Source organism: Mytilus edulis, chromosome 11 (assembly GCF_963676685.1).
Source record: "Mytilus edulis chromosome 11, xbMytEdul2.2, whole genome shotgun sequence".
NCBI lineage: Eukaryota > Metazoa > Mollusca > Bivalvia > Mytilida > Mytilidae > Mytilus > Mytilus edulis.
The window spans coordinates 11,323,715-11,349,644 of NC_092354.1; the positions used below are offsets into that span (position 1 = coordinate 11,323,715).

The 25,930-nt window shown below is 32.1% G+C and overlaps 1 protein-coding gene across 8 annotated transcripts in view; it reads left to right on the forward strand.

The window, feature by feature from the left end:
• Positions 1 to 255: 255 nt before the first annotated feature.
• Positions 256 to 25,930, forward strand: part of LOC139495131 (uncharacterized) — a 41,053-nt gene continuing 15,378 nt past the window's right edge. For 2 of the 8 annotated variants that reach the window (XM_071283288.1, XM_071283289.1), the window contains exons 1-11: positions 258 to 432; positions 4,794 to 5,288; positions 13,832 to 14,138; positions 16,300 to 16,490; positions 16,808 to 16,847; positions 17,992 to 18,147; positions 19,342 to 19,368; positions 21,067 to 21,155; positions 21,441 to 21,611; positions 24,550 to 24,729; positions 25,482 to 25,713. In XM_071283288.1, coding sequence (XP_071139389.1) covers positions 4,935 to 5,288; positions 13,832 to 14,138; positions 16,300 to 16,490; positions 16,808 to 16,847; positions 17,992 to 18,147; positions 19,342 to 19,368; positions 21,067 to 21,155; positions 21,441 to 21,611; positions 24,550 to 24,729; positions 25,482 to 25,713 — 1,747 coding nt within the window. In that variant the 5' untranslated portion in view covers positions 258 to 432; positions 4,794 to 4,934. Of the gene's footprint in view, positions 433 to 4,793; positions 5,289 to 13,831; positions 14,139 to 16,299; positions 16,491 to 16,807; positions 16,848 to 17,991; positions 18,148 to 19,341; positions 19,369 to 21,066; positions 21,156 to 21,440; positions 21,612 to 24,549; positions 24,730 to 25,481; positions 25,714 to 25,930 lie in introns of all 8 variants that reach the window. The other 6 variants (XM_071283290.1, XM_071283291.1, XM_071283293.1 and 3 more) reach the window with 5 other exon arrangements.

Consider the following 25,930-nt stretch of genomic DNA (forward strand, 5'->3'; position numbering starts at 1 on the left):
AATTGTTACAACCCGATGAATAGAGCGTTTGAATAATACATACTGAAACCTTCAAGATTAAGCTTTTAAAAGAGAAACTTATTCATAGAAATAAACTCTCGACACCAAATGAAATCGTTCAGAAATGTATTTTGAATCAAATCTCTCTGCATCCTATTGAAATCAAAACATAAAACAAAATTAAAAATCAAGATTAATATCACAGTTTGAAGCAGTTTATTGTCTGAAACCCAGATCATAACAGGCGGAGACTTTACATAGTCACGTGACCACACCAAAACAAGGAGCTGGTAATCGGGGAACATCCGATTACACTGTGATTCCCTGTTCACAGACAAAGCAAGGAAAAGATCAGTGATCACATTATAAAATCGAAGTATTTAACTAGCTTGAGCAACACTCTCTAAACTGTAGTTTATCATATAGCACTAGGTAATTGATTTTGCAGTATTTAAATGCGGTTCACCTTAAAAAGCCGCCATTATGGTGATTGATTACTTCATGTACACCATGTGTAGTTTTGAATATGTTTTATGTTGCATGAATTTCCTTCATTTTTATTTTTTCATTTTTTTTCTTATCTTAAGTATTTAGAATATTTAATAAAACTTTTTAGTAACAAATTAATTGAAAATATATAATGACAGTTTGAGAACATCATTATGCAGAAGATGCAACTCAATTCACAGGACTCAGGTGAAATCTGGGTTTGTTCGCCCTGATTCACAATCGCCCTAGTACCTGATTTTTTTTCAATTGTTTCCAGTCACATAATACTTAATAAGTTAAAGTTTGTTGAATAATTGACAGAATATTATTGCCGCAATCTGATCAATAATCAATCGATTCATCATTTTCCCTAAATGATATGCAGAGTAGAGTATTGCAATACAATGACAATGTATTTATCTTTATTGATATTTTGTTCTCAGTCAATCACGAATGTATACAGTTATAACTGTGACTAGTCATCTAGTCTGAGAGTATAATAATAAACAGATAAATGAACATGTAAATCTGTTTAATGATTTACAGTTTGTTCATCATTGTTTTTCTTAATTTCAAGCTGAATATTTTATCAAAAAAACAAAAAAAACATTTGTTGTTTAGGCCACACCAATTTAATTTCTTGTTCTACGGATTTTTGGACTCCAAAAATTTGGGCGAGCGAGCGATTTGAAAATTTTAATAAAAAAATATTTATTTTGCAAATTTTTGAGGCGAAGCTTCAAAAGTAAAGGCGAGCGATTATATTTTTTTGTGTTAACATAAAATAGTAGGTTTTGACAATATTAAAACTTGATTTATCACTTGTACTTTGGCATTTCTTTAATTTATGAAGTATTTTTCCTCGTTCACCTATAAATAATGAATAATTAGATTTGGTATATGTTATGTGTGCCAATTAATGAGACAATTCTCCATCCAAGTCATAATCAGGTTGGGAACAACCCCTCTATTTTATAAATATCCTTTTTATGAGGGGTCAATATAAGTTGCAATATATTTTTTTGTAAATAAAACTTTTTAGTACAAAAGAGCTCATATTTTACCAAAGAACTATATATATCTATCTGGTATTAAATGGTCAAAACATGCCCAAGAATTTTGTAATATTCCTGGACTTAGGCCATGTTAACACATTTACTTTAATATTTTACTTAACCCACAAAATATTGATGATACAAAAAATATATGCCATTAGGCCACGGTTTTTTAATTTGTTGGTTTACGGATTTTCTCCATGAAAAAGTCGGGTCGGTCGGTCGGGAAAAAAATAAAAAAAAATACCTTTCAAGACAGAAAACTGATATGCAAAATAAATATATATTTCACCTTTCTAATAATATGTTTGTTATCCTATTTTGTCATCATTTCTTAAATTTTAGTTTAATGAAATATTTTTGCTCAGTTGTAATAAAAATTGCATGACATTGCCTAATAATTTCCCGTAAAAAAGGGGGTGCACGGACAAAGACGTAATTAAATTTCATAAAGGAAGACAAATTCACATAGCTCTTAATCAATTCCAGAAAACTTGGTGAATAATGATCTTCAAGAACGAAAACTGATAAAGAAATAAATGTAAAAGCGTGGTAAGAATATAATTTTCAACACACGCGTCAAAAACGTAATAGACTCGTCCACCATTTGTTGTCCACTGGAAAAAACGAGAATATCGGGTTAATCTGTTGTCACGCATTCCCGTTTTTATCCAAATGGACGAATTTTTATTATTATCTATGAAACAAGAAAATTTTAAATGATCTGTTAATATTCAGTACTTTAACTTGATGTCCTGAACTTCCACCTGTCCACATTTGGACAAGTCTATTTCTATGAGAAGATGCATCTTACGGACTGTTGACAAATAAGAGAAACGAACTTATTGTGTAATTGGTTTTAAACACGGGTTTCGTTCCACAAAAATATTTGTCCAAACGACATGTCAAGGTCATTGATAATTGATTTATCTATTTTTAGAAACGTAAACTGGAAGTTTCATTTTTTCACAACAGAAAGTGTTATCAATTCTGTTAGTGATTAATGCATTTCATTTTATAAAAAAAAGGATAATTTATTTATTTTTCAGGGATAATGCATTTGTTAGGGTCGGCGGGAATGAAAAAGCATGAAAAGTCAATTTTATTTTTATTCTGGAAATAGGCAAAATCAGGTCGGCGGATCCGTAAACCAACAAATTAAAAAATCCTGGCCTTACATACAATTATGCTTTGTAATTTTATTCATTTAACCTTGATTTGATATTTTGTCATACATAATATATATTTATTTATGTGATGTAATATCATGTTAATGTGGGGGAAGACATCATTATACTTGTATTGATTTTCCTGATTTAATAAAAACTTGAAACTTGAAACTTTAATATTATTCAAAATAAGTGGACCCCTCTTTAAGAATAGTAATGTTGTTTAAAATATGATGTATTTCTCCTCTTTTTAAGTAAATTTTTTTAAGTTCTTCAAAGGATTTGTATAGTAACACTATGCAAATCCTTGGTATTTCTTTTTTTTCTTTTTTTCAACAGTAAAATAACCCCATATGTGCTCTGTCTGAGGGATAATAGCAAATACAGGTCATAGTACGTACGGCAGGGCTTTGACCCAGACCAAACAGCAAGCTATAAGGGACCCCAAACTGATTATAAGTGTACACAATTCAAACAGGAAAACCAACGATCTAATTTATATATTATATACAAACGGGAAAATACCAAATAATATTTATGAACATCAACCAACGATATCTAACTGCTGAACGACAGGCCCCTGAATCAATCAGACAGGTGCATAAACATGCAGGGGGTATGGATAGTTTTGTATCGCCACATATTGCAGTTGAAGGCATTTCTTTCCGAAGTTCTTTGAAGTTTATTACTAACAACGAACATATTTTGATAGGGAATGTAAGTAAGGGGGAAGGAAACCAATGTTTTGTTCTGTACAGGTAATTTCTTCTGTTTTCTATTTATATCGGAGCACTCCCATTTGGGATAAATGGGTTTCATGCTGAATCAAATATTATCACAGACATTGACACAGTGTACTTGGGTGCTTATATGTTTAAAATCGTTATAAATACAGGTTAGATTGTGATTATAAAAACAAGTGCAAATATCTGTTAATAATTTTTACAAGAAAACGGTGCGGGAAATGGACACGATTACATTTCCGGATGTGGGAAGCGGGAATATAAAAAAATTAAAAAAACTCTACTTTGAAAAAACTAGGTGCGGGCGGGTCCGTCGAACAAGGTATTAAATTGGTGTGGCCTTATTTATTTAATCCATCAAAAGACAAGTATCACAATAATCAATGTTCCAAATCCTAAACAAGCCATAAACTTTTAGATTTTTCCATAAATTTCAAGAATATTATACAATTACTGTCTTTTGATGAAAAATGTAAATATGTGGTTTTATTGACGTGTGAAAAACTGATATTCACTGAGGTCATGGGCCGAGGTTAGCAGTTTTTCAAAAGTCAATTAAACCACATACATGTACATGTATTTACCGAAACAAAAGACAGTTATCATGGTAATCATGGTAATTGTTTTATTTCATATTCCGAGAGCAATGTATGTTATGGAAAATATTTATGCAAACCAATTGCACATCGAACGTTTTTTACCAAAACTATACACGTAAAAGCATTCAACGTTTTGCGTGGTGAATATACTTTTCCGCAGGTGAATATGCTTATTTATTCACAATCCAATTCATATAGAGAAACCTACTAAACTTTAGCAATATGGAATAAACATTTGTATTCCATAGAAATATCTGAATAATTTTAATTTAACTTCAATGCCCTGAATATTAATATTTTTTTAGAAGGTCGAACAGAATCTATGGGCGAATGAACTCAGGGCGAACCGACCCAGAGTTAGCATATTATTAGGGCAAACGGACCTGATACCATGGATACCACTCAGGAGTATTAAAATCAAATCCAACTATCACAGTAGAGCCTCTCAGGAATAGAGAGGCATTCTTGAACATGTTGAAGAGCATGAAAGAGAAGCTCTACAGGGATAGTCATGTTGGACACATTTATACACCGCTAAGATTCAAATTTGTGCTCAATTTTGAAAAAATTCCTGTGAAAATGTTAATTTAATCTTATAGTTACTACATCATGTACATAAACCCCTGAACAATAACAGCATGCTTCAAATATTGTTAATATGTGTATTTTACCACATCTTCCTATATCTATTTTAAAATATCACCTGATCAATATGCATATATACTATTTCAATCCCAGGGCCGAGTGTCAATCAGAATAGGCAGCTTCAATTGTACAGTATTGGTGCCAATCAGTTATATTGATAGACATTTTTAGCTATAATTGTGCAAATTTATTGTCCAAATTAACTGACACAACAAATGACAGTGATATTGAACAATGGTTTTATGTGCTGTTGCTGGATGCAAAAGTAAACATTCAAGGAATGGTGAATTAAGTTTTTTTCGATTTCCAAATAACCCGCAGATCAGGAAGACATGGATAGATTTTTGTAATAAAATTGATTTCATACCAAATGTGAATCACAGACTTTGTTCTGCACACTTTTCTAATTCATGTTACGATCGTTATGATCGTGACTCCATTGTGATTAGGAATCTTGGTAGCTTTTTTGAGAGACCAAAACTCCGGCAAGATGCGGTGCCAGATATTCCATTTACCCAACAGACGAAACCTAAGCAAAGACTACTACTTCCAAAGAAAGGAGCTTACGAGCAGCAGATAGAAGCTGAGGTAATAAAAAGCTTCATCTTGGCGTATATTTAATTTCATCTCTGAAGCTTATTATACAGTCAGAGCTCAGACATAAACAAGTCGATTTTTGTTTTTGACTTAAAGAAGTCAAAACATGTATTTATCATAAAAATGTGTTTTCAATTTTAGACTTATCTAAGTTATAAATTGACAGACTTGTTTAGGTCTATTTATGTTGATGAAAAAACTTAATTTCACTTGGTGGCCAAACTACACAACCTATGACAGCAAAAACCTGTCTGAGAGTTCACAAGGACTTGAGCTATCTATATGTAATTGTCTAATTGAACATCCTTACTAAACACAGATGTTTTTTCTCATTAAGTGTTCCAGGTGGTTGCATTGTAAGGTTAATTAACATTATCTCCGATTTTTTAGACTCTCATTCATACTTTTCTTTAGAAGACAAAGCATTGTCTTTCAATGTTGTCATTATTTGATTTAGATGCATGACCTCCTTATAAATATGCGTGGGTCTTGAAGTTAACCAATTTTGATCACTTATCGACTTGTAGGAGAACTTTTTGATTCTTGTCAATTATTTCTTGCTTAACAATATTTGACTTATTAAAGTCATATTTTGTCTTGCATTAAAGGGAGACTAATCCTAAAACTTACAAATTTAGACCTCTATGAGTCAAAAGCAGATTCAGACTTATTTATGTCTGAGCTCTGACTGTTATAATTGGTTCATATTTGCTCAATTTGTATTGCCAAACATTTCTAAAATTTGGGACTTATATCTAGGAAACTATATAGCTACCAACAACACTGTCTATGCAGAAAAAAACTCAACATCGTCCAGTTTGAGACACTTTCTTGACTTGGAACCAGTGACTTCTTTACGCTTGACTGTTAATATAATGAACTTTCTATGTAACTTGTGTAAAAAAACATTGATTATGACAAGTGCTGGATTTTTTTCTCTAAAAAATGCAGATTGATCAGGTTTTGACCGCAAAGATATACAGTTCGTTTCTGTGTTTGTTACATTATAAATGTTGTGTTTCTGTTGTGTCGTAGTTCTCTAATATTTGATAAGTAACAAAGTTTCCCTCTAGTTTAGTTTGTAACCCAGATTTGTTTTTTCTCCATCGATTCATGAATTTTGAACAGGGGTACACTGTATACTACTGTTGCCTTAATATATGAAATATCATGTTTACAGTTTTTATACGACCGCAAAAATTGCATTATTCTTGGTTTTCGAACAATATTAAACTTTAGTATAAGTAAATAGAAATCAATGAAATTTAAACACAAGGTTTATGACCACAAAAGGAAGGTTGGGATTGATTTTGGGAGTTGAGGTCCCAACAGTTTAGGAATTAACCTGGGCCAAAAAGGGGCCCACCAAATCAGCATTATTCTTGGTTTTGGCACCATAACTTTAGTATAAGTGAATAGAAATCTATGAAATTTAAACACAAGGTTTATGACCATAAAAGGAAGGTCGGGTTTGATTTTGGGAGTTGAGGTCCCAACAGTTTAGGAATAAGGGGCCCAAAGGGTCCAAAATTGAACTTTGTTTGATTTCATCAAAAATTGAATAATTGGGGTTCTATGATATGCCGAATCTAACTGTTTATGTAGATTCTTAAGTTTTGGTCCCGTTAGCAAATTGGTCTACATTAAGGTCCAAAGGGTCAAAAATTAAACTTAGTTTGATTTTAACAAGAAATGAATCCTTGGGGTTCTTTGATATGCTGAATCTAAAAATGTACTTAGATTTTTGATTATTGGCCCAGTTTTCAAGTTGGTCCAAATGGGGGTCCAAAATTAAACTTTGTTTGATTTCATCAAAAATTGAATAATTGGGGTTCTTTGATATGCCAAATCTAACTTTGTATGAAATTTCTTAATTTTTGGTCCCGTTTTCAAATTGGTCTACATTAAAGTCCTAAAGGGTCTAAAATTAAACTAAGTTTGATTTTAACAAAAATTGAATTCTCATGCTTTTTTGGGCCCAGCTTTCAAGTTGGTTCTAATCAGGATCCAAAATTATTATATTAAGTATTGTGCAATAGCAAGAAATTTTCAATTGCACAGTATTCAGCAATAGCAAGAAATCTTCAATTGCACAGTTTGGTGCAATAGCAAGAAATTTTCAATTGCACAGTATTGCGCAATAGCAAGAAATCTTCAATTGCACAGTATTGTGCAATAGCAAATATTTTCAATTGCACAGTATTGCGCAATAGCAAGAAATATCTAATTGCACAATATTGTGCAATAGCAAGAAATTTTCAATTGGAGTTATCTGTCTTTGTCCAGAATAGTAGTCGAATCAACTTAAATCATTGTTTTATACAATATACAATGTATATTCTCTTTTACTACCAACTGATAAATTAAAACAATCTTTACCATTTAGCTCTTTATTTTACATTTTAATATTTTATGATGTATTTAAATGAGTAGTTATTGTTGCAAACTCCATTAGAAATTTGAATTGAGATCAGTTTTGGAAAAACATTGAAAAAGGGAAAGGGGGATGTGAAAAAAATGGGGGAGGGGGGAGTAAATTTTTCTTATTTCAGATTTCATAAATAAAAAGAAAATTTCTTCAAACATTTTTTTGAGAGGATTAATATTCAACAGCATAGTGAATTGCTCAAAGGCAAAAAAAAATATTTTAAGTTCATTAGACCACATTCATTCTGTGTCAGAAACCTATGCTGTGTCAACTATTTAATCACAATCCAAATTTAGAGCTGAATCCAGCTTGAATGTTGTGTCCATACTTGCCCCAACCGTTCAGGGTTCAACCTCTGCAGTTGTATAAAGCTGCGCCCTGCGGAGCATCTGGTTTTTATTTATTTTATTTTTTAAAAATTTTTGTTACATCTTCTATATTATAAGTGTCCATGCCCAAGACCGTACTTTGATCTATAATGGCTTACTTTTACAAATTGTGTTTCGGATGAGAGAGTTGTCTCATTGCAATTTGCACTCATACCACATCTTCTGATACCATCCATTGCCAATTGATTGCATTTTGCCCTGGAAAAAAAAAGCACACAATGCAAATAACTTCACAACACAATGACCTTCATGACCTATGTCAGTTTTTCCCTTGAATGCCCTCAGTTCTATATAAAAAAAAAAAACGTATTACTTCCACACCTGTCCGCTCACAAAACTAAACATAAAATTGAGATTGGAAATTGGGAATGTGTCAAAGAGACTACAACCCTACCATAGAACAGACAACAGTAGAAGGTCACCAACAGGTCTTCAACGCAGCGAGAAATTTCCACACCGGGAGGCGTCCTTCAGCTGGCCCCTAAACAAATATATATACTTGTTCAGTAATAATGAACATGATTGCATTGAGGTTGAGGAAGAAAAAGTCAGATTATAGCACTTACCAATTTTTTTCTTTTGAGTTTTTGAATATATATACATGTAGAATAGAATACATGTCATGCATGTATATACAGAGCCTTATTTTTCTATATTCCATAACATATATATATATACATGATATATGTAATTTCCTACAAATATTCACAATTTTGAAGCATTTTCAATTGCTGTATAAAATTGTTAAACATTACAAGTTTTGAGTTTCATTTTACATGATTTAGGCCAATTAAAATTAATTGATAGATTTTCATCCCCGCCCGCCCCTCTGAAATCGCCCCGCCCCAAATTTTTTTATTTTATAAAATTTACGATTTCCGGATTTTGTTCATTCCCGTTACCGGTAAACGTTAAAATTTCGTTTCATTCAATGCTTCCTGTTTCAAATTTCGGTTTTGTACCTCGAGTAAATCTAACCAAAATGATTAAGTCGACATTTCCGCTGCTCTATAATGACAACATCATCTTCCGAGAGTAAAGATTGATAACGAGAATGACATGAAATATTGGTGTTACGAGAAAAACGCTGTTTCCAAGACTGCAAATCGCGGTATGTCACAAATTTCTGTGATTAGAAAACTGCGGACTTTTATTTATACAATGACTTTGTCTCAGGAAATTTAAACTGTAAATAATACCCAAAGCGCAAGTCTCGTGGAAACCATTGATACAGAAAACATGACTGAATTGTAGATATTGAAACACAAGCACGAACTTGTCAGATTTATGACCGTTTATTGAATTTAAAAAAGTCGACTAACATACGCATTTTATTTATGCAAGCCCTTTGATTTTACCCATGGCTGTCTTTTTATGTTGACAAACAGCAAATGTCCCAATACACCCAAAAAGACTCATTAAACAACAACTTTTTTTTTATTATTAAGTTCATGTTTTACATGATAATTATATTTTCATCTTGCATATAAGTACCAACCCTATTATTTTCAACACTCTCTGAGTTTTCGTTTTATTCTGTACTCATAATAATTGTGTTGCATACCAATGCATTTGCTTCATTTAATGGTAATACAAAACATTGTTTAGAAACCAAAATACATTTGTGTAGGTACATGTAGTCCATTGACTGAAGAGAGTATTTCTCACACGTTTTTGTTGTTAAGTTTTTAAAGCCGCCAAAAACAGCAAATGTCCCAATACACCCAAAAAAAGACTCATTAAACAACAACTTTTTTTTTTATTATTAAGTTCATGTTTAACATGATAATTATATTTTCATCTTGCATATAAAGTACCAACCCTATTATTTTCAACACTCTCTGAGTTTTCATTTTATTCTGTACTCATAATAATTGTGTTGCATACCAATGCATCAATGCTTCATTTTATGGTAATACAAACCATTGTTTAGAAATCCAAAAAACATTTTGTGTAGGTACATGTAGTCTAACTGAAGAGAGTTTTTAAAGCCGCAATTAGATATATTTATTTAAGGATTTGAAATATTATGTAAGATTCCTCATACTTGTGTATACATGATATAAGCTTATTATTACACTTGCATTTATAAAGAACTCGTCACAAAAGGGTTTCATATGAAATAAAATTTAAAAAATAAAATCCTCCCACCCGCCCCATTATTTTCAAAAATTTGGATGAAAATCTACTAATTAATTTTAGTTGGCCTTAAGATCATTCATGTCATCATTGTCAAACTGCTATATAACCGGTGTAATTTTATTATTTTTGTCAAAGGGTCAAAGTAAATACTTTGTCTAAATTTTAAGAAAATTAAACGAGCCAAATTATTTTTAGTTAAGGGCATATCCAACAGTTTCAGGGGAGGTAATAACAGACGTAAACGTCGTCTATTGTTTCCCGTAATTTAACTTGTTTCAACGACGTCATAACGGAATCACCTCGGAATTGCTATGGCCGTCTGGAAAGGGCGGGTTTTTTCATCAAAAGAAAGGGCACGGTGGGAATCGGCAAAAAACTCATACAGAATATTAACAGAAATAGAACTCAAATCTTTAAAAGATATCTTTGGTGTCTGAGTCTATTATAAAAGAACCGCAATTATCTTGATCATTATAGACCATATTCACTTAAGTTTCCGTTTTATTGAAATTATCTTCAATACAGTAGAGAACAACGAGAACAAATGCGTAATGATTTATAATTGCATTAGAATGCAAATTGTAATTAATTCTTTACCAAACTTTTCCAAGATTTTGTCATTCAGGATAGAAAACTCAAAGTTTGGTTTAACTTAAGAAAGATGAAAAAAAAATGGTTTCTTGAGAAAAATAAGATACAGCGTAAACTAACATTTATCATGCATCTACCTTTGCGTTGAAGTCCTAATGTTCAGTACATGCATATAGTAGATCTTTAAATGAATACGACCTTTAACTGGTAAACAATGTAAAACAAAAGATGACACTGTAATAAAAACAAAATTGAAATAGGAAAACATTGTAGTATATAAATATACACTGACATACACATAGAAAAGATCTGACGATTTTGATGTTTACTTATGTATAAGAAAACAAATATAATTTACCAAAAAATAACAAAAAACAGTGTAGGTCTTGACTAAAAAGACACGCTCTCATAAAATCAGCAGGTCCATAATAGGATAGGAAAAAAAAAAACAGCCATCGAAATACCATAATTTAAAATTGAGGAAAAGGGGGGGGGGGGGTGCTAATAGCTTTACTCACGATTTTGATTTTATTCAACTTTATTCTAGTACAGAATACGTTTTACCGCTAGCAAACTCTTTATCTTAATAATGTATCAATGATTTACTTCAGATCCACTTTCGCCTCGTCCTAATTATCGTGTGATATATTTGCGACGGGAGAACGGGAGCAATCAATTTATCAGTTTCATATAGTGATGCATAATCATCAGTTTTCAACGGATAGTTGTCTGAAACAGGGTTCCAGTTTTGGTATTTTATTTTTATTTACATTTTGTTTTTAAACGAAAATTTTAGAATTTCTTTCCGCATCTTTCTCTTTGAATTCATTTGTTTGCATAATCAATAATAATATAGTAGTCTACATCAGTGGTTACATTGTATGCAGTCAAACTAGGTGGTGGGCAGTAGAACAGAAAACAATCTCCTTTGAGTATATGCAGTAACTCATATATTGAAGAGTAAAACAACGGCAGTCACGGTCTTTTTCGGTCCTTTTGTTTATTCTCAAGCTTTTGTCTTACTGATCTGGTTTTTTTTTAAATAAAGCTGGTTTTTTTTTACCTTCAACTGCTATAGGCACAACAGATGTGTTAAAATCAGCCATTTGACTTATTTGAAGATTCATGTGATCTTTGTTGTTGTTTAGAGATTTTATTTGAAGTTCCTATTATCCCTTCAACCATTTATTTAGATGTTTTTTTAACATATACATAGCACGAAACTCACTACACTATGCATCGGATATACATTTTTATTTTGACTAAACGAGGCTGCAAATTTATACATCCAAGCAGCTAAACGGCCGCACCAAATTTTAGCAAAGATATACTGTCGGATGGGAGAAGTCCAGAGATGTAAATATTTCTATACCCAATCAATCCTTTTGTTTTGAAAAAGATTTTAAAGGTATACATTAATACGACAGCAACCCAATGATCCATATAATTCAAAACACTAAGAGTCAACATACAGATTTTTGTTATAGCTAGAAGCCTATAAAGAATAAAAAGCCCGAAACTGCAAAATGAATTAATACGGAGTCATTGAGTTTTTCACTATCAGGTTTCCCAATTTTGACAAACACAATAGTAAAACTATCTGAATTGTTATCTCGTCCAGATACTGGTTCATTATAAATAAGAAAATGTGATACGATTGCTATCGAGACAACTATCCAACAAAGTCAAATTGTATAAATACATTTGTCTGCCACACCGTCTCACTGCCTTTGAAAAATTAGCAGGGAAATATAACGTTATTTTCCGAAACGTCTTAATTTTTGGTGCAATTTATGAGGCTTACAGGAGGGATTGAGTAAACAGTATTATATTACTCAATTTTTCTCAAAAACGAGCATGGTGACAAATATTTTTCAAAACGTTATGAAGTTCCATTTTTTAAAAAGAATAACATATCTGTCTTTGGCCAAATCAACACAGTTAGAAATATTTCAAAAAATCAAAAATGTGCATTTCAAATGTTCATTTCTTGCCGTTGTTTGCGTCCACCATAACGTTTTTGGCTTTTATTTGAGTAAGAATTAATGCTTTAAATGGTAAAGTTAGATTTTTCTAACCATCTTGAATTATTTTGCTTCAATTTGAGCCCAATTTCAGCAGTAATTTTTGCAAAAACGAAATCCACAACATATATTTTTTTTGGCAAAATTCGATTCTCTGTCAACTGAAGAATGAAATATCTTAAGGGGAAAAATTTCTCACCGTCAGAAATAAACTGTTGGATATGCCCTTAAAGTGTTAGGTACCACCTTAATTAATCAAATGTAAAGCAATACCCTCTATTACATGTATATAAATTGTTTCAGTCCCACTATTTTCTATTAATTATGTTCATTAATCATGTTATTTAATTGAATTGTATTAACCCTTTTGATAATATACATTGTTGAAGGCCGTACAGTAACCTATAGTTCTTAATTTCTGTGTCATTTGGTCTCTTGTGGAGAGTTGTTGCATTGGCAATTATACCACATCTTCTTTTTTACATTTATCATTGTTTATTGCTATAAACAAATATTATAAAAATGTTTGTGACATAAATATATCAATAGATAAACATATAATCAACTAGCCAAAAAAACAAATACTGCAAATTCAGAAGTTATTGCAAGATTTTTATTATATTAAAAAACAAATACTGCAAATTCACAAATTATTGCAAGGTTTTTATTATATTAAAAACCAAATACTGCAAATTCAGAAATTATTGCAAGGTTTTTATTATATTCAAATGAAAGAAAATTGCAATAATAAGAACTCAATTTTATACTAGTACCTTGTACTGATATCTGATACTTATAAATATTTCCCCAAAAGTGCAATAATTAACTAGTATTTAAGTCCATTCTTCCAAAATCTATATTAAACTCTAGCAATAATTTCAGAATTTACAGTAAAGTTATACATGTTATATAAGTTGTCATTTATCTCCCTTTTATCAACTCTTCAATGTCTGATTTCAGAGTAAAGCTTCCAAAACGACCATGCCAGTGAAGAGAAATGCCACCAGGAGTCGTAGGACAATGGGCATTGAGCTCTTTATGGAATGTACTGAGGAGGCTTTATCCCCAAGTCAGATCACTGCACAGCAAGTGGCAAGATATCAATATGACCAAGCCATTGCCCAAGTTAGAGATGCTCAAGCCAAGGCAAGGATAGGCAAAGCTACAATTATAAACAAAGTTGACAATGTTGGCAAAGTATCGCCTCAAGTTACTCAAAAGGCAACTCCTGCATTAAAAACTCAATCACCAATTGCAAAAGAACCAGGTATGAATTTACACATTGATTTTTATGTTGATATCAGAATATTGGCCCCTACATATATCAATCTGGATTTTTCTTAGCTAAACTTAACGTTAAAATTGAGAATGGAAATGGGGAATGTGTCAAAGAGACAACAACCCGACCATAGAAAAAACAACAGCAGAAGGTCACCAACAGGTCATCAATGTAGCGAGAAATTCCCGCACCTGGAGGATTCCTTCAGCTGACCCCTAAACAAATATATACTAGTTATACCCCCGCTTTAAAAAAGGGGGGGTATACTGTTTTACCTCTGTCTGTCCGTCCGTCCGTCAGTCCGTCCATCAGTCCGTCAGTCCGTCCGTCAGTCAGTCCGTCCCATGAAACTTTCGTCACATTTTTCTCAGGAACTACACATCCACCCTTTCTGTTATTTGGTATCAACATTTATATATGTCAGCCATACCGTGTGATGCGTTTTCAGATTCATCACTTGACAACTTCCTGTTTACCGAACACTTGTCTGATTTTACACATGATAGCCAAGTTGAAAATTTTCGTCACATTTTTCTCAGGAACTACAATACAAGGATTTCTGAAATTTGGTTTCAGGATTTATATAAGTCAGCTATACCGTGTGATGCGTTTTCAGATTCATCACTCGACAACTTCCTGTTTACCGAACACTTGTATGATTTTACACATGATAACCAAGTTAAAAATTTTCGTCACATTTTTCTCAGGAACTACAATACAAGGATTTCTGAAATTTGGTTTCAGGATTTATATAAGTCAGCTATACCGTGTGATGCGTTTTCAGATTCATCACTCGACAACTTCCTGTTTACCGAACAATTGTATGATTTTACACATGATAACCAAGTTAAAAATTTTCGTCACATTTTTCTCAGGAACTACAATACAAGGATTTCTGAAATTTGGTTTCAGGATTTTTATAAGTCAGCTATACCGTGTGATGCGTTTTCAGATTCATCACTCGACAACTTCCTGTTTACCGAACACTTGCATATTTTTACACTATTAATATTATCCACTTGCGGCGGGGGTATCATCAGTGAGCAGTAGCTCACAGTTTCACTTGTTTGGTCAAACTTACAACATATTCATTTGTGCTGATCCACAGTCATCTCAAAATATTTCTGTGGACCTGCCGACTTTGAGATAACGACAACGACAATAATTCTTGATTTTAAGAGGGTTACACAGTTAGCTATAAACTAATCTTCCCTGAAGAGTGGACTGTTTTGGAAAAATTATTTTGATTTCAATATCTTAGAATAAATTTTTGATTTTTATCATGTTAATTGTTAAATTTGATTTGGAAGAAGTAAGCTATCAACCATGTCTACAGTCATTGACGGTGTAAGAGTGAACATGACAAGTAAGCTATCAACCACGTCTACGGTCATTGACGGTGTACAAGTGAACATGACAAGTAAGCTATCAACCATGTCTACGGTCATTGATGGTGTACAAGTGAACATGACAAGTAAGCTATCAACCACGTCTACGGTCATTGACGGTGTACAAGTGAACATGACAAGTAAGCTATCAACCATGTCTACGGTCATTGACTGTGTTCAAGTGAACATGACAAGTTAGCTATCAACCATGTCTACGGTCATTGACGGTGTACAAGTGAACATGACAAGTAAGCTATCAACCATGTCTACGGTCATTGCCGGTGTACAAGTGAACATGACAGGTAAGCTATCAACCATGTCTATAGTCATTGACGGTGTACAAGTGAACATGACAGGTAAGCTATCAACCATGTCTACGGTCATTGACGGTGTACAAGTGAACATGACAAGTAAGCTATCAACCATGTCTACGGTCATTGACGGTGTTCAAGTGAACATGACAAGTTAGCTATCAACCATGTCTACGGTCATTGACGGTGTACAAGTTAACATGACAGGTAAGCTATCAACCATGTCTACGGTCATTGACGGTGTACAAGTGAACATGACAGGTAAGCTATCAACCATGTCTACAGTCATTGACGGTGTACAAGTGAACATGACAGGTAAGCTATCAACCATGTCTACGGTCATTGATGGTGTACAAGTGAACATGACAAATCAACATTATCTGAAGTGTAGTTTGAGACGACTTATTGCTCAACTTTAAAAAAATAATTTCCTAATTATAAAATTTTCAGAACGTTCTTCTAGTCCGGATATTATATTTGTTGGAGAAACACCAGCGTCCAAGCCCCGACAACCTGTACAACAACCACAGCCATTAACCCAACCACAACAACAACAACAAGTGTACAAACTAATCAATGTCAGCCAGACAAACCAAGGTCAACTGGGACAATGGACGATGAAACCAGTGGCTAATGTTATGGTGAGTAAAAATTGGTTTATACCAAATGGATAAATAATAATTAAAATGAATAAAGATAAATCAAGAAGGACAATTCAAACAGAAATTATCTGTGTCAGCCATTGTTATAACTATCCACTCAAACAGAAATGATCAATATTGTCAAAATGAGACATGATATGATTGCTCTTGTCATGATTATCCACAAAAACCAAAACCAGAGCTGTGAACATACATATTTATGTCACTCGATAACTTTATTTTTTTCCTATTCATGCTTTACAGTCCTTTGATTTGTTTCAGTCATTAAAAATAGCATGCTTTCGTTCTATTTTTAGCCTCAACAACAGCAGGCATTTATTAGACCAATGCAACAAGGTATGATCACATATGATTTATATGTCTGTAAAAACCTGGACTGGATTTTATAAATTTATAAAATTACATGGGTAAAATAAGCATATTTTGAATGTGATAAATATATTTTATTTAAAAATAAGACTTGGTAGCTGCCAGCTGACACCAAAAGAGTTCAGCAACTAAATGTCATTATTCAGCCTTCAACAAAAATCAAAACCTATACCCTACAAGTTGATCAAAAGGCCATAACAGGTTGACTATAACACTGGTGTTATTTAAGTACAAAACAAGAAAAAAAATAAAGAATATGACAACTGACAACAGCCACTGAATTACAGGCATGGTTAATAATTTTACCAATTAGTCCTCCTCACAAAGATAAAGATTTACACATCATGCATAGTTTCAGGAATCAAAAAAGAATTCAAATTATGCATACTATGTGTATTTCTACTTTTATTAAATAAGGGATGTAAAATGACTAAACCATTTCAGATTTCTTAAGGTGGTACCTAACACTACAGGGAGATAACTCTGTCAAATCAGCTAAAAGTTTTAATTACGTTGTGATCTTCAGGGAATTTTAAGTTTCTCAATGATCAAAATAAGTGTTTGTCAAACTGCTATGTAACCAGTGTAAATTTTCTGGTAAAATCGTTGGTTCAAATTTTTAGAAATTTTTATATTTTTGTCATGGAATCAAAGAAAATACTTTGTCAAAATTTTATGAAAAATAAACAAGCCAAATTGATTTCAGTGAATGTGTTGGGAACCACCTTAAATAGATATTTCACATAAAATAATAACACTTTATTAATTGGTGTCTAAATATAAAAAAGATGTGGTATGATTGCCAATGAGACAGTGCTCCACAAGAGACCAAATGACACAGAAATTAACAATTATAGGTCACATATGGCCTTCAACAATCAGCAAAGTCCATATCACATAGTCAGCTATAAAAGGCCCCGAAATGACAATGAAAAACAATTCAAACGAGAAAACTAACGGCCTAATTTATGTACAAAAAATTAACAAAAAACAAATATGTAACACATAAACAAACTACAACCACTGAATTACAGGCACATACATACAAGGGTTCTGAAAACTAAAACTGTAGAAGCCATTGATTTGTTTTATTACAACTATACATTTACAGTGCAACAGGTTGGTCAGCCTGTCAGTGGTACAATGGGAATGGGGTACAAACGGCCAGCAAATTTCCAACAAGATCAACTGGCCAAGAAAAAACCAAGGCGACCAGGCGAGGTGGATGAATATGGTAGAAAAAGACCTTTTGAGAGTGATGAAAGTGGTAAGTGCATTATGGGTACTTTGTTACATCATTTGAAATCATGGCTAGATAATTAGGAAATGAATGCTTTAGTTGTCTTATCTTGTGTGCTTTGCTTGTAGTATATGAATATGGAGATTCTTTGTAGTTATTGCAAGTATAACATTATTTTAAAACCTTGAAATAATTTTAATATTTTTTATAGTGATTTCAATGCTATTAAATACATTGCATTTGCATTTTAAATTCAATATGACTTGGCATAGCTCCAGTAAAACACTTTAAGGGGGCTCCCGGGTATAAATCAATTTTATTTTAAATATAGGATTTTGCTATTTTCTTCTATAAATAAACTTTATAAAATAAGCATATTTGAGGTCACCGATTAAAATGGGTCACCGATGAGTTAATAAGAGATATTTCAATTTTAATTCAAGAAAATGACAATTTTCATCAAAGGGAGATAATTTGGAGCTTTTTCAAAGATATAACATTTGGGGCCAAGACAAATTAATTTTTGTACCATTTAATAACGTAATATTGCAAAAGAAAATCTTGTTATAAGAAATCAGTCATCATAAAACCCATACAAGTAATGTTTAAACCTTGATAAAACACAGTTCTTTCATAAATCAACGTGGTCATAAAACCTAAAGAAAGTACTGAACACAGGAGTAAAATTGTGAGACAGTTCTAAGTTCTAGACACTATAGCAAAGTTGTAAGTTATGAGTTTGGCCATATAAGTTGATATTCTGAAAATATAACATTTGGGCGCAAAGGAAAGATCGGATTTTTCAAATAATTGGCGGAATTTATGCAATGCGCCACGTTGTAGTTTCAAGTTAGGTTAATAAGACAGCTTTTAGAGGATTCTTTTTAGGGTTAGGCTTTGTATTTGTCCTTATTAGCAAGAAAAAACTATGTGCAGGCGTATTTAATTTTAAAAATAATGCTCTCTAAGCTTTTTGAAATTTCATTGCTAGTAAAAGACAGATTCAAGAGCAAATTATATAAAAGAATATGCAGTCATGTTTTAGTGATTAACGCTATAATTAACCAAATTTTTCCCTGGGCCCTTCTCTAAATCCGCCTATGATAATGTTCTGTACAACACTATGACTTAAAAATTTAAGGAATTGAACATTCTGCCACTGTGTATGACAGCATGTGCTTGCATGTATTTTCTCATCATTTGCCACCATTGAATTTTTAGATAAGAGTCCAGATATATGTGTTGATGGTAAGTTCCTGCATCCTAATGTCTTTCACCATGTTCACTGTGGGACATTCCTCTATCTTCTAACAGCTGGATTACTTGAGTTTGTGCAAAAAAAAGATTTAAAGCCAACGAAGTGAAGTTTGCTATGTGAACCATCCATTTAAAATATAATATTTATTATTACTAGTCAATAAAATCATAGGACTGGTTACATACACCTGTTTGATAGCTGGTTGTTATGTTAACAATACTTTTTTTGTTGGCTAATTATCAATATATGTTTGTTCTATTTAAACAGGGCCATAAAAAAGAATAGGTTTGTTTGCCCAAACGCTACCTACCCAGAAAAAAGCTGCCTACTCAAATTCTTTTATTGTCCTGATTTGAAGAAGTTTTTTTTTAATCAGATAGGCATGAAGACTAATAAACACCCAATACTTCAATTTCTCTTTTTAAAAAAAAAATGAAAATGCCTACCTACCTACCCACTGTCTCAACCTTTGGGTAGGGATTCAGGCAAACCAAAATATTTTTTAATTGTGGCCCAGGCAAATATAGTTTTCATGCACTAAGAACATACTCAAATAGTTCAGCTGTAATAGAAAACTCCTTTCTTTGTTCATTATTAAGATTAATCATTCCATTCCTGATTATTGTGGACTCATCCTGATTCATTTGGTTACAGATTTGATTTGTGGGAATTAGGTGAACCATTTATTTAAGTGTTCGAATTAATTGTAAATTTCCTATAGACTTATATGGAGAAAAACCCACAAATTCCTATTTGACGGGTACCCAAGGATCTGCAGTGATAAAATTTTTATATAATTGCAAACAGTTCTTAAATTTAGTGAAATATTTCTAAGGGCTATCTTATAAAAATTCCACCCCTAACATATTTCATGAAAATTTCCTTGTTTTAATGACATGCATGAACAGTTGTTGTATGATGTTTAGTTTGCATGACTACTGGAATTTTCATTATAACATTGTGCACTTGAACATTTGATAGCTAGAAAGACTAGAATGTTCTTCATGGTATATCCTACTCTAGGAGGGGGTATGGCTATATTACAAATCTGTTGTCTGTCTCTTTGTCTAAAATTGAGAATGAAACTGTATGTCCAACAGATATCTTTGTCACTGAAATGAACAGAGTTATTAGCTTAGCAACTTAATAGTTTTTTATGTGAGTACATCTCTTTTTGATGTCTGGGTATACTTAAGTAAAACAATCTTTGATAAATGCCATTAAAATCATGCTCAGCTAATTTAATATGAAATTAGGAGATGTTGCATCATTGCAAATGTAAAAACTATTCTTTTGGTTTTTGTGATTAATGATTATATATACCAATCATAATTGAGAAAAATTCTGAAGTGATATATCATGTATTTCATGCAAAGCAAACAAACATCATATATATATTTTCATCTGAAGTTCAGGTTTTGTAAGAGATTGATTGAGTTTAAAAGTCTACCTACACTTTCCAAGGTTTGTCCATTCAATTTAGTAGCTTTTATTTTCTACATAAAAAAATGCCTGTATCTGGTTGGAAATTTTGCAGTTGTACATGTTATCCATTCATTTGATGTGTTTGAGCTTTTGGTTTTGCTGTTTGATATGGGACTTACCGTTTTGAATATTCCCAGCTGGCTTTTTGTATTTTTGTGATAATTTTACTTTTTATTTACCTGTAAATTATTATCTAATTACAGGTAATTGGGTTCCATTAGATGAATATTACTATGGCAAGATGGAAGGTGACCCTACATATGAAGAGGAGAAAGGAGAATTCAGGTTCAAGGTTTGTAGCCATGGTTACAGGGGTAGATTTAATGCTGATTTTAGAAATCCCCAATACAAGATTGAAAAAAGATTTTATAGCTAAAAAAGAGGGATGGATACCAGAGGGACAGGTAAACTCATAAATCAAAAATAAACTGACAACGGCATGGCTAAAAAATGAAAAGACAGACAAATACTAGTACACAATACACAACAAAGAAAACTAAATCTTTCTCAAAGATATAGTTTACAATTTTATTATGTATTCTGTTTTGAATGTATTTCTATTTCTTTCTATTTTCAGTGCTGGTATTGTAACAAGATGTTGTACAACAATGTCAAGGCCATGATGCACATTCAAGGTCACATTGACAGCAGTAAACAACAGAATATTGACCTCAGTGACCTTACTCAATGTAAACACTGCTACAAACAATTTGATACACCATTTGAAATGCAGACCCATGTGGATAAGGTTTGTAAATATTTATACTTTGACTTCAAATAAACTTTTGACCTTATTTAAGGAATGACTGTAATATTTTTATACGACCGCAAAAATTTTAATTTTTTGGTCGTATATTGCTATCACGTTGGCGTCGTCGTCGTCGTCGTCGTCCGAATACTTTTAGTTTTCGCACTCTAACTTTAGTAAAAGGGAATAGAAATCAATGAAATTTAAACACAAGGTTTATAACCACAAAAGGAAGGTTGGGATTGATTTTGGGAGTTTTGGTCCCAATATTTTAGGAATTAGGGGCCAAAAAGGGCCCAAATAAGCATTTTCTTGGTTTTCGCACTATAACTTTAGTTTAAGTGAATAGAAATCTATGAAATTTTGACACAAGGTTTATGACCACAAAAGGACGGTTGGGATTGATTTTGGGAGTTTTGGTTCCAACAGTTTAGGAATTAAGGGCCAAAAAAGGGCCCAAATAAGCATTATTCTTGGTTTTTGCACCATAACTTTAGTATAAGTAAATAGAAATCAATGAAATTTAAACACAAGGTTTATGACCATGAAAGGAAGGTTGGGTTTGATTTTGGGAGTTTTGGTCCCAACAGTTTAGGAATAAGGGGCCCAAAGGGTCCAAAATTGAACTTTGTGTGATTTCATCAAAAATTGAATCCTTGGGGTTCTTTGATATGCTGAATTTAAAAATGTACTTAGATTTTTAATTATTGGCCTAGTTTTCAAGTTGGTCCAAATGGGGGTCCAAAATTAAACTTTGTTTGATTTCATCAAAAATTGAATAAATGGGTTCTTTGATATGCCAAATCTAACTGTGTATGTAGATTCTTAATTTTTGGTCCAGTTTTCAAATTGGTCTACATTAAGGTCCAAAGGGTCCAAAATTAAACTAAGTTTGATTTTAACAAAAATTAAATTCTTGGGCTTATTTGATATGCTTTATCTAAACATGTACTTTGATTTTTGATTATGGGCCCAGTTTTCAAGTTGGTCCAAATCAGGATTCCATATCAAGTATTGTGCAAAAGCAAGAAATTTTCAATTGCACAGTATTGCACAATAGCAAGAAATATCTAATTGCACAATATTGTGCAATAGCAATTAATTTTCAATTGGAGTTATCTTTCTTTGTATAGAATAGTAGTTGATAATATATGTTGGAAATTTGCCAGACATGACTATGATGTCATTTTCTATTTTTATTTGCCAATAACTTTATGTAAATAACTTCATTGGAAATTTGCCAATATAAAATGTTGCTGATGAAGCTTTTTTTCCTTATCTTATCTAAAATGTTTTTAGATAATGTATGTTGGACATTTGCCAGACATGACTATGATGTCATTTTCTATTTTTATTTGCCAATAACTTTATGTAAATAACTTCATTGGAAATTTGCCAATATTAAATGTTGCTGATTAAGTTTTTTTTATTGTTTTATACAATAAACAATGTATATTCACTTTTACTACCAACCAATCTTTACCATTCAGTGATAACAAGCACTTTATTTTACATTTTAATATTTTATGATATATTTAAAAGAGTAGTTATTGTTGCAAACTCCATTAGAAATTTGAATTGATATCAGTTTTGGAATAAGGGAAACGGGGATGTGAAAAAAAAATGGGGGGGGGGGGGGGGGGTTAAATTTTTCTCATTTCAGATTTCATAAATAAAAAGAAAATTTCTTCAAACATTTTTTTTAGAGGATTAATATTCAACAGCATAGTGAATCGCTCAAAGGCAAAAAAAAATGTTTTAAGTTCATTAGATCACATTTATTCTGTGTCAGAAACCTATGCTGTGTCAACTTTTTAATTTTAGATTTAAATAAGTTTGAAGAAGAAATCTTTAATTGATTTGTAAAATCTTGACATTTGTTTTGTGTAAAAAAAAACATGTAATGTCAAAAATTTGATCACAATCCAAATTCAGAGCTGTATCACGCTTGAATGATTTGTCCATACTTGCCCCAACTGTTCAGGGTTTGACCTCTGCGGTCGTATAAAGCTGCGCCCTGCGGAGCACCTGGTTTTTGTCTATGAAGAAATAACATAAAAAATTTGGTGCACACTGAATAACGTGCATAGCGGGTTATTTAACAGTGTGCACCACATTTTTTATGTTATTTCGAATAGACAGAAAAAATATTACAGTCATTTCTTATAATTTGATTCTAAATTCCATTTTAAACCGTAGAAAACCAAGAAAAAACGTTGATGACGTCACGGTCACATGACTAAATTATGTCTATGGGCTCATAACAAAATAACGTCAGCCAATCAGAAGACGTGTTACATCCAAAATTAAATTATACAAATATAACAATAAGGAGTTGCCATTGAGACAATTTCCACCAAAGTTCAAATGAGAGGTTGTAAGCAATTAAAGACAACTGTACAGCCTTCAACAATGAGAAAAATTGGTTTCTCTACCTTAGACATAACAAAATTACATTCACTGATTCAGATGCAGCCTGTTGAAGAATTTTAACATAAAATCTCTAATTTCATTCTTTAAAATTAATAATTGAACTACAGTGAATAATTTTATTCGAGGGTACCAATTTTCTTGGTATTGTATGGATGGCTTTATCCATCAATTTAAGAATCCAACAAAATGTAATACAGATGTCCAAATCAAGCTATGGAAAGATCCAGAAGAAGGTTTGACTCCATAAAAACAAAAAGAACTTTTAACAATTTTCTTTCAGTTTTAATGAAAAATGAGATTTGATTGATGAAAGTCTGTCTTCGGGTAATGATATGATGAGTTGAACCTTTTCTTGAAAACTACTAAACAGCAAATATTTAATAGTTGCAGTGAGTATGCACTTTTTTTTATCTTTCAGACACCCAAATCCTGTTTTCTGAAACTTAATTAAAAGTCATGATTCTTCAAAAAGAAATATATTAACATTTTATTTTAAACTTTTCAGGTACATATGAGCAACACAAATGTCTTGTTATGTCGTATATGTGAACGTGACCATGAGTCTCGCCAGGCGCTCACAAACCACATGAGACAAAACCACAATGCTTGTGAGATGCCATATACATGTCAGCTATGTAAATTTAGATCATCTATGTACAGTGATGTTGTCGACCATTTTAAAAAGGTAAAAAGTTAAATAATTGGATACAAATTGAGTACATCACAATGAATGTCAGATATCTGAGGTTCTAGTTTGTCTAAGTCAAAGATAATTTCAAAAAGAAGGAAGCTAGCTTCATGTGCACATGCTGTTCCTTTTGATGCGTTCTACAACTATTGTTCATCAACTACCAAACTGATTTTTTGAAACTTGAATTTTTAGTCAGTATATACATTCAAAATTTGCACAAGCCACAATTAAAATTTCAGTCAGTTATGGTGTTAAAACCATCCTATATAACATGTTTAAAGAATACATGTAGTATTTATAATTTGACAATTCACTTCACACCTTTGATTGAATAGAGAATATTAATTCCTCTACTGCAAAAATGTCAATAAAAACAGTACAAAGGAAAAGAAAGACTGAAAAAAAGAACCCTAGGCCTATGGGAACTAACTTTAAGGTGGATGGAGGAAAAGAGGAGTGACGCAATGGAAATTTTGTTTGATGTATATCTTATTGTCACCTTGATTACCCATGTGCTGCCTAAAAGTAAAACACTGTAAATAAACAGGATAAAAGGAGATATAGATTCACAAATTTTGTGTTCAACAACCTTCAAATTTCATTACAGGCAGATTTTAACAATGCCATGAACTTAAGTATCCATATTAATACAATTTAATCAATTTACAATAATATATTCCTGTGAAAATAAGGTAATCATTTATATTTGTTTTCCTATATATATATTCAATTATTTTATATTTCAGAAACACGATAGTTCCCAGCATTTACTGTGTTTATACTGCCTTCGTGCTTTTCTTGTCAAATTTGTCTCCCAAGGTTGGGGCACCACACAGACATATTATGGACATTTGTTAAAACATCAGTCTAAGGCTCAAACTAAAAAATGTGGTCTGTGTAGACTGACATTCTTCAACTCTTCTGAAGTCAAGGCCCATAAACTGAAACATCATGGACCCAATCAGAAAGCAGTGCTAGGTATGTTAGAGAAAAATGTATTGGTCAGTCAAATTGAAAAACAATGTAAATCATATAGACTTAAATTCAGAAATTATTGTGTGCATTTATTATGATGAATTGTGAAGAATGGACACTTTTTACACATTGTGACTTGGATGGAGAGTTGTCATTGGTACTAATACCACATCTTCTTATTTCTATAAAATGCAAGATTAGTTATTTTGATATAAGGCAA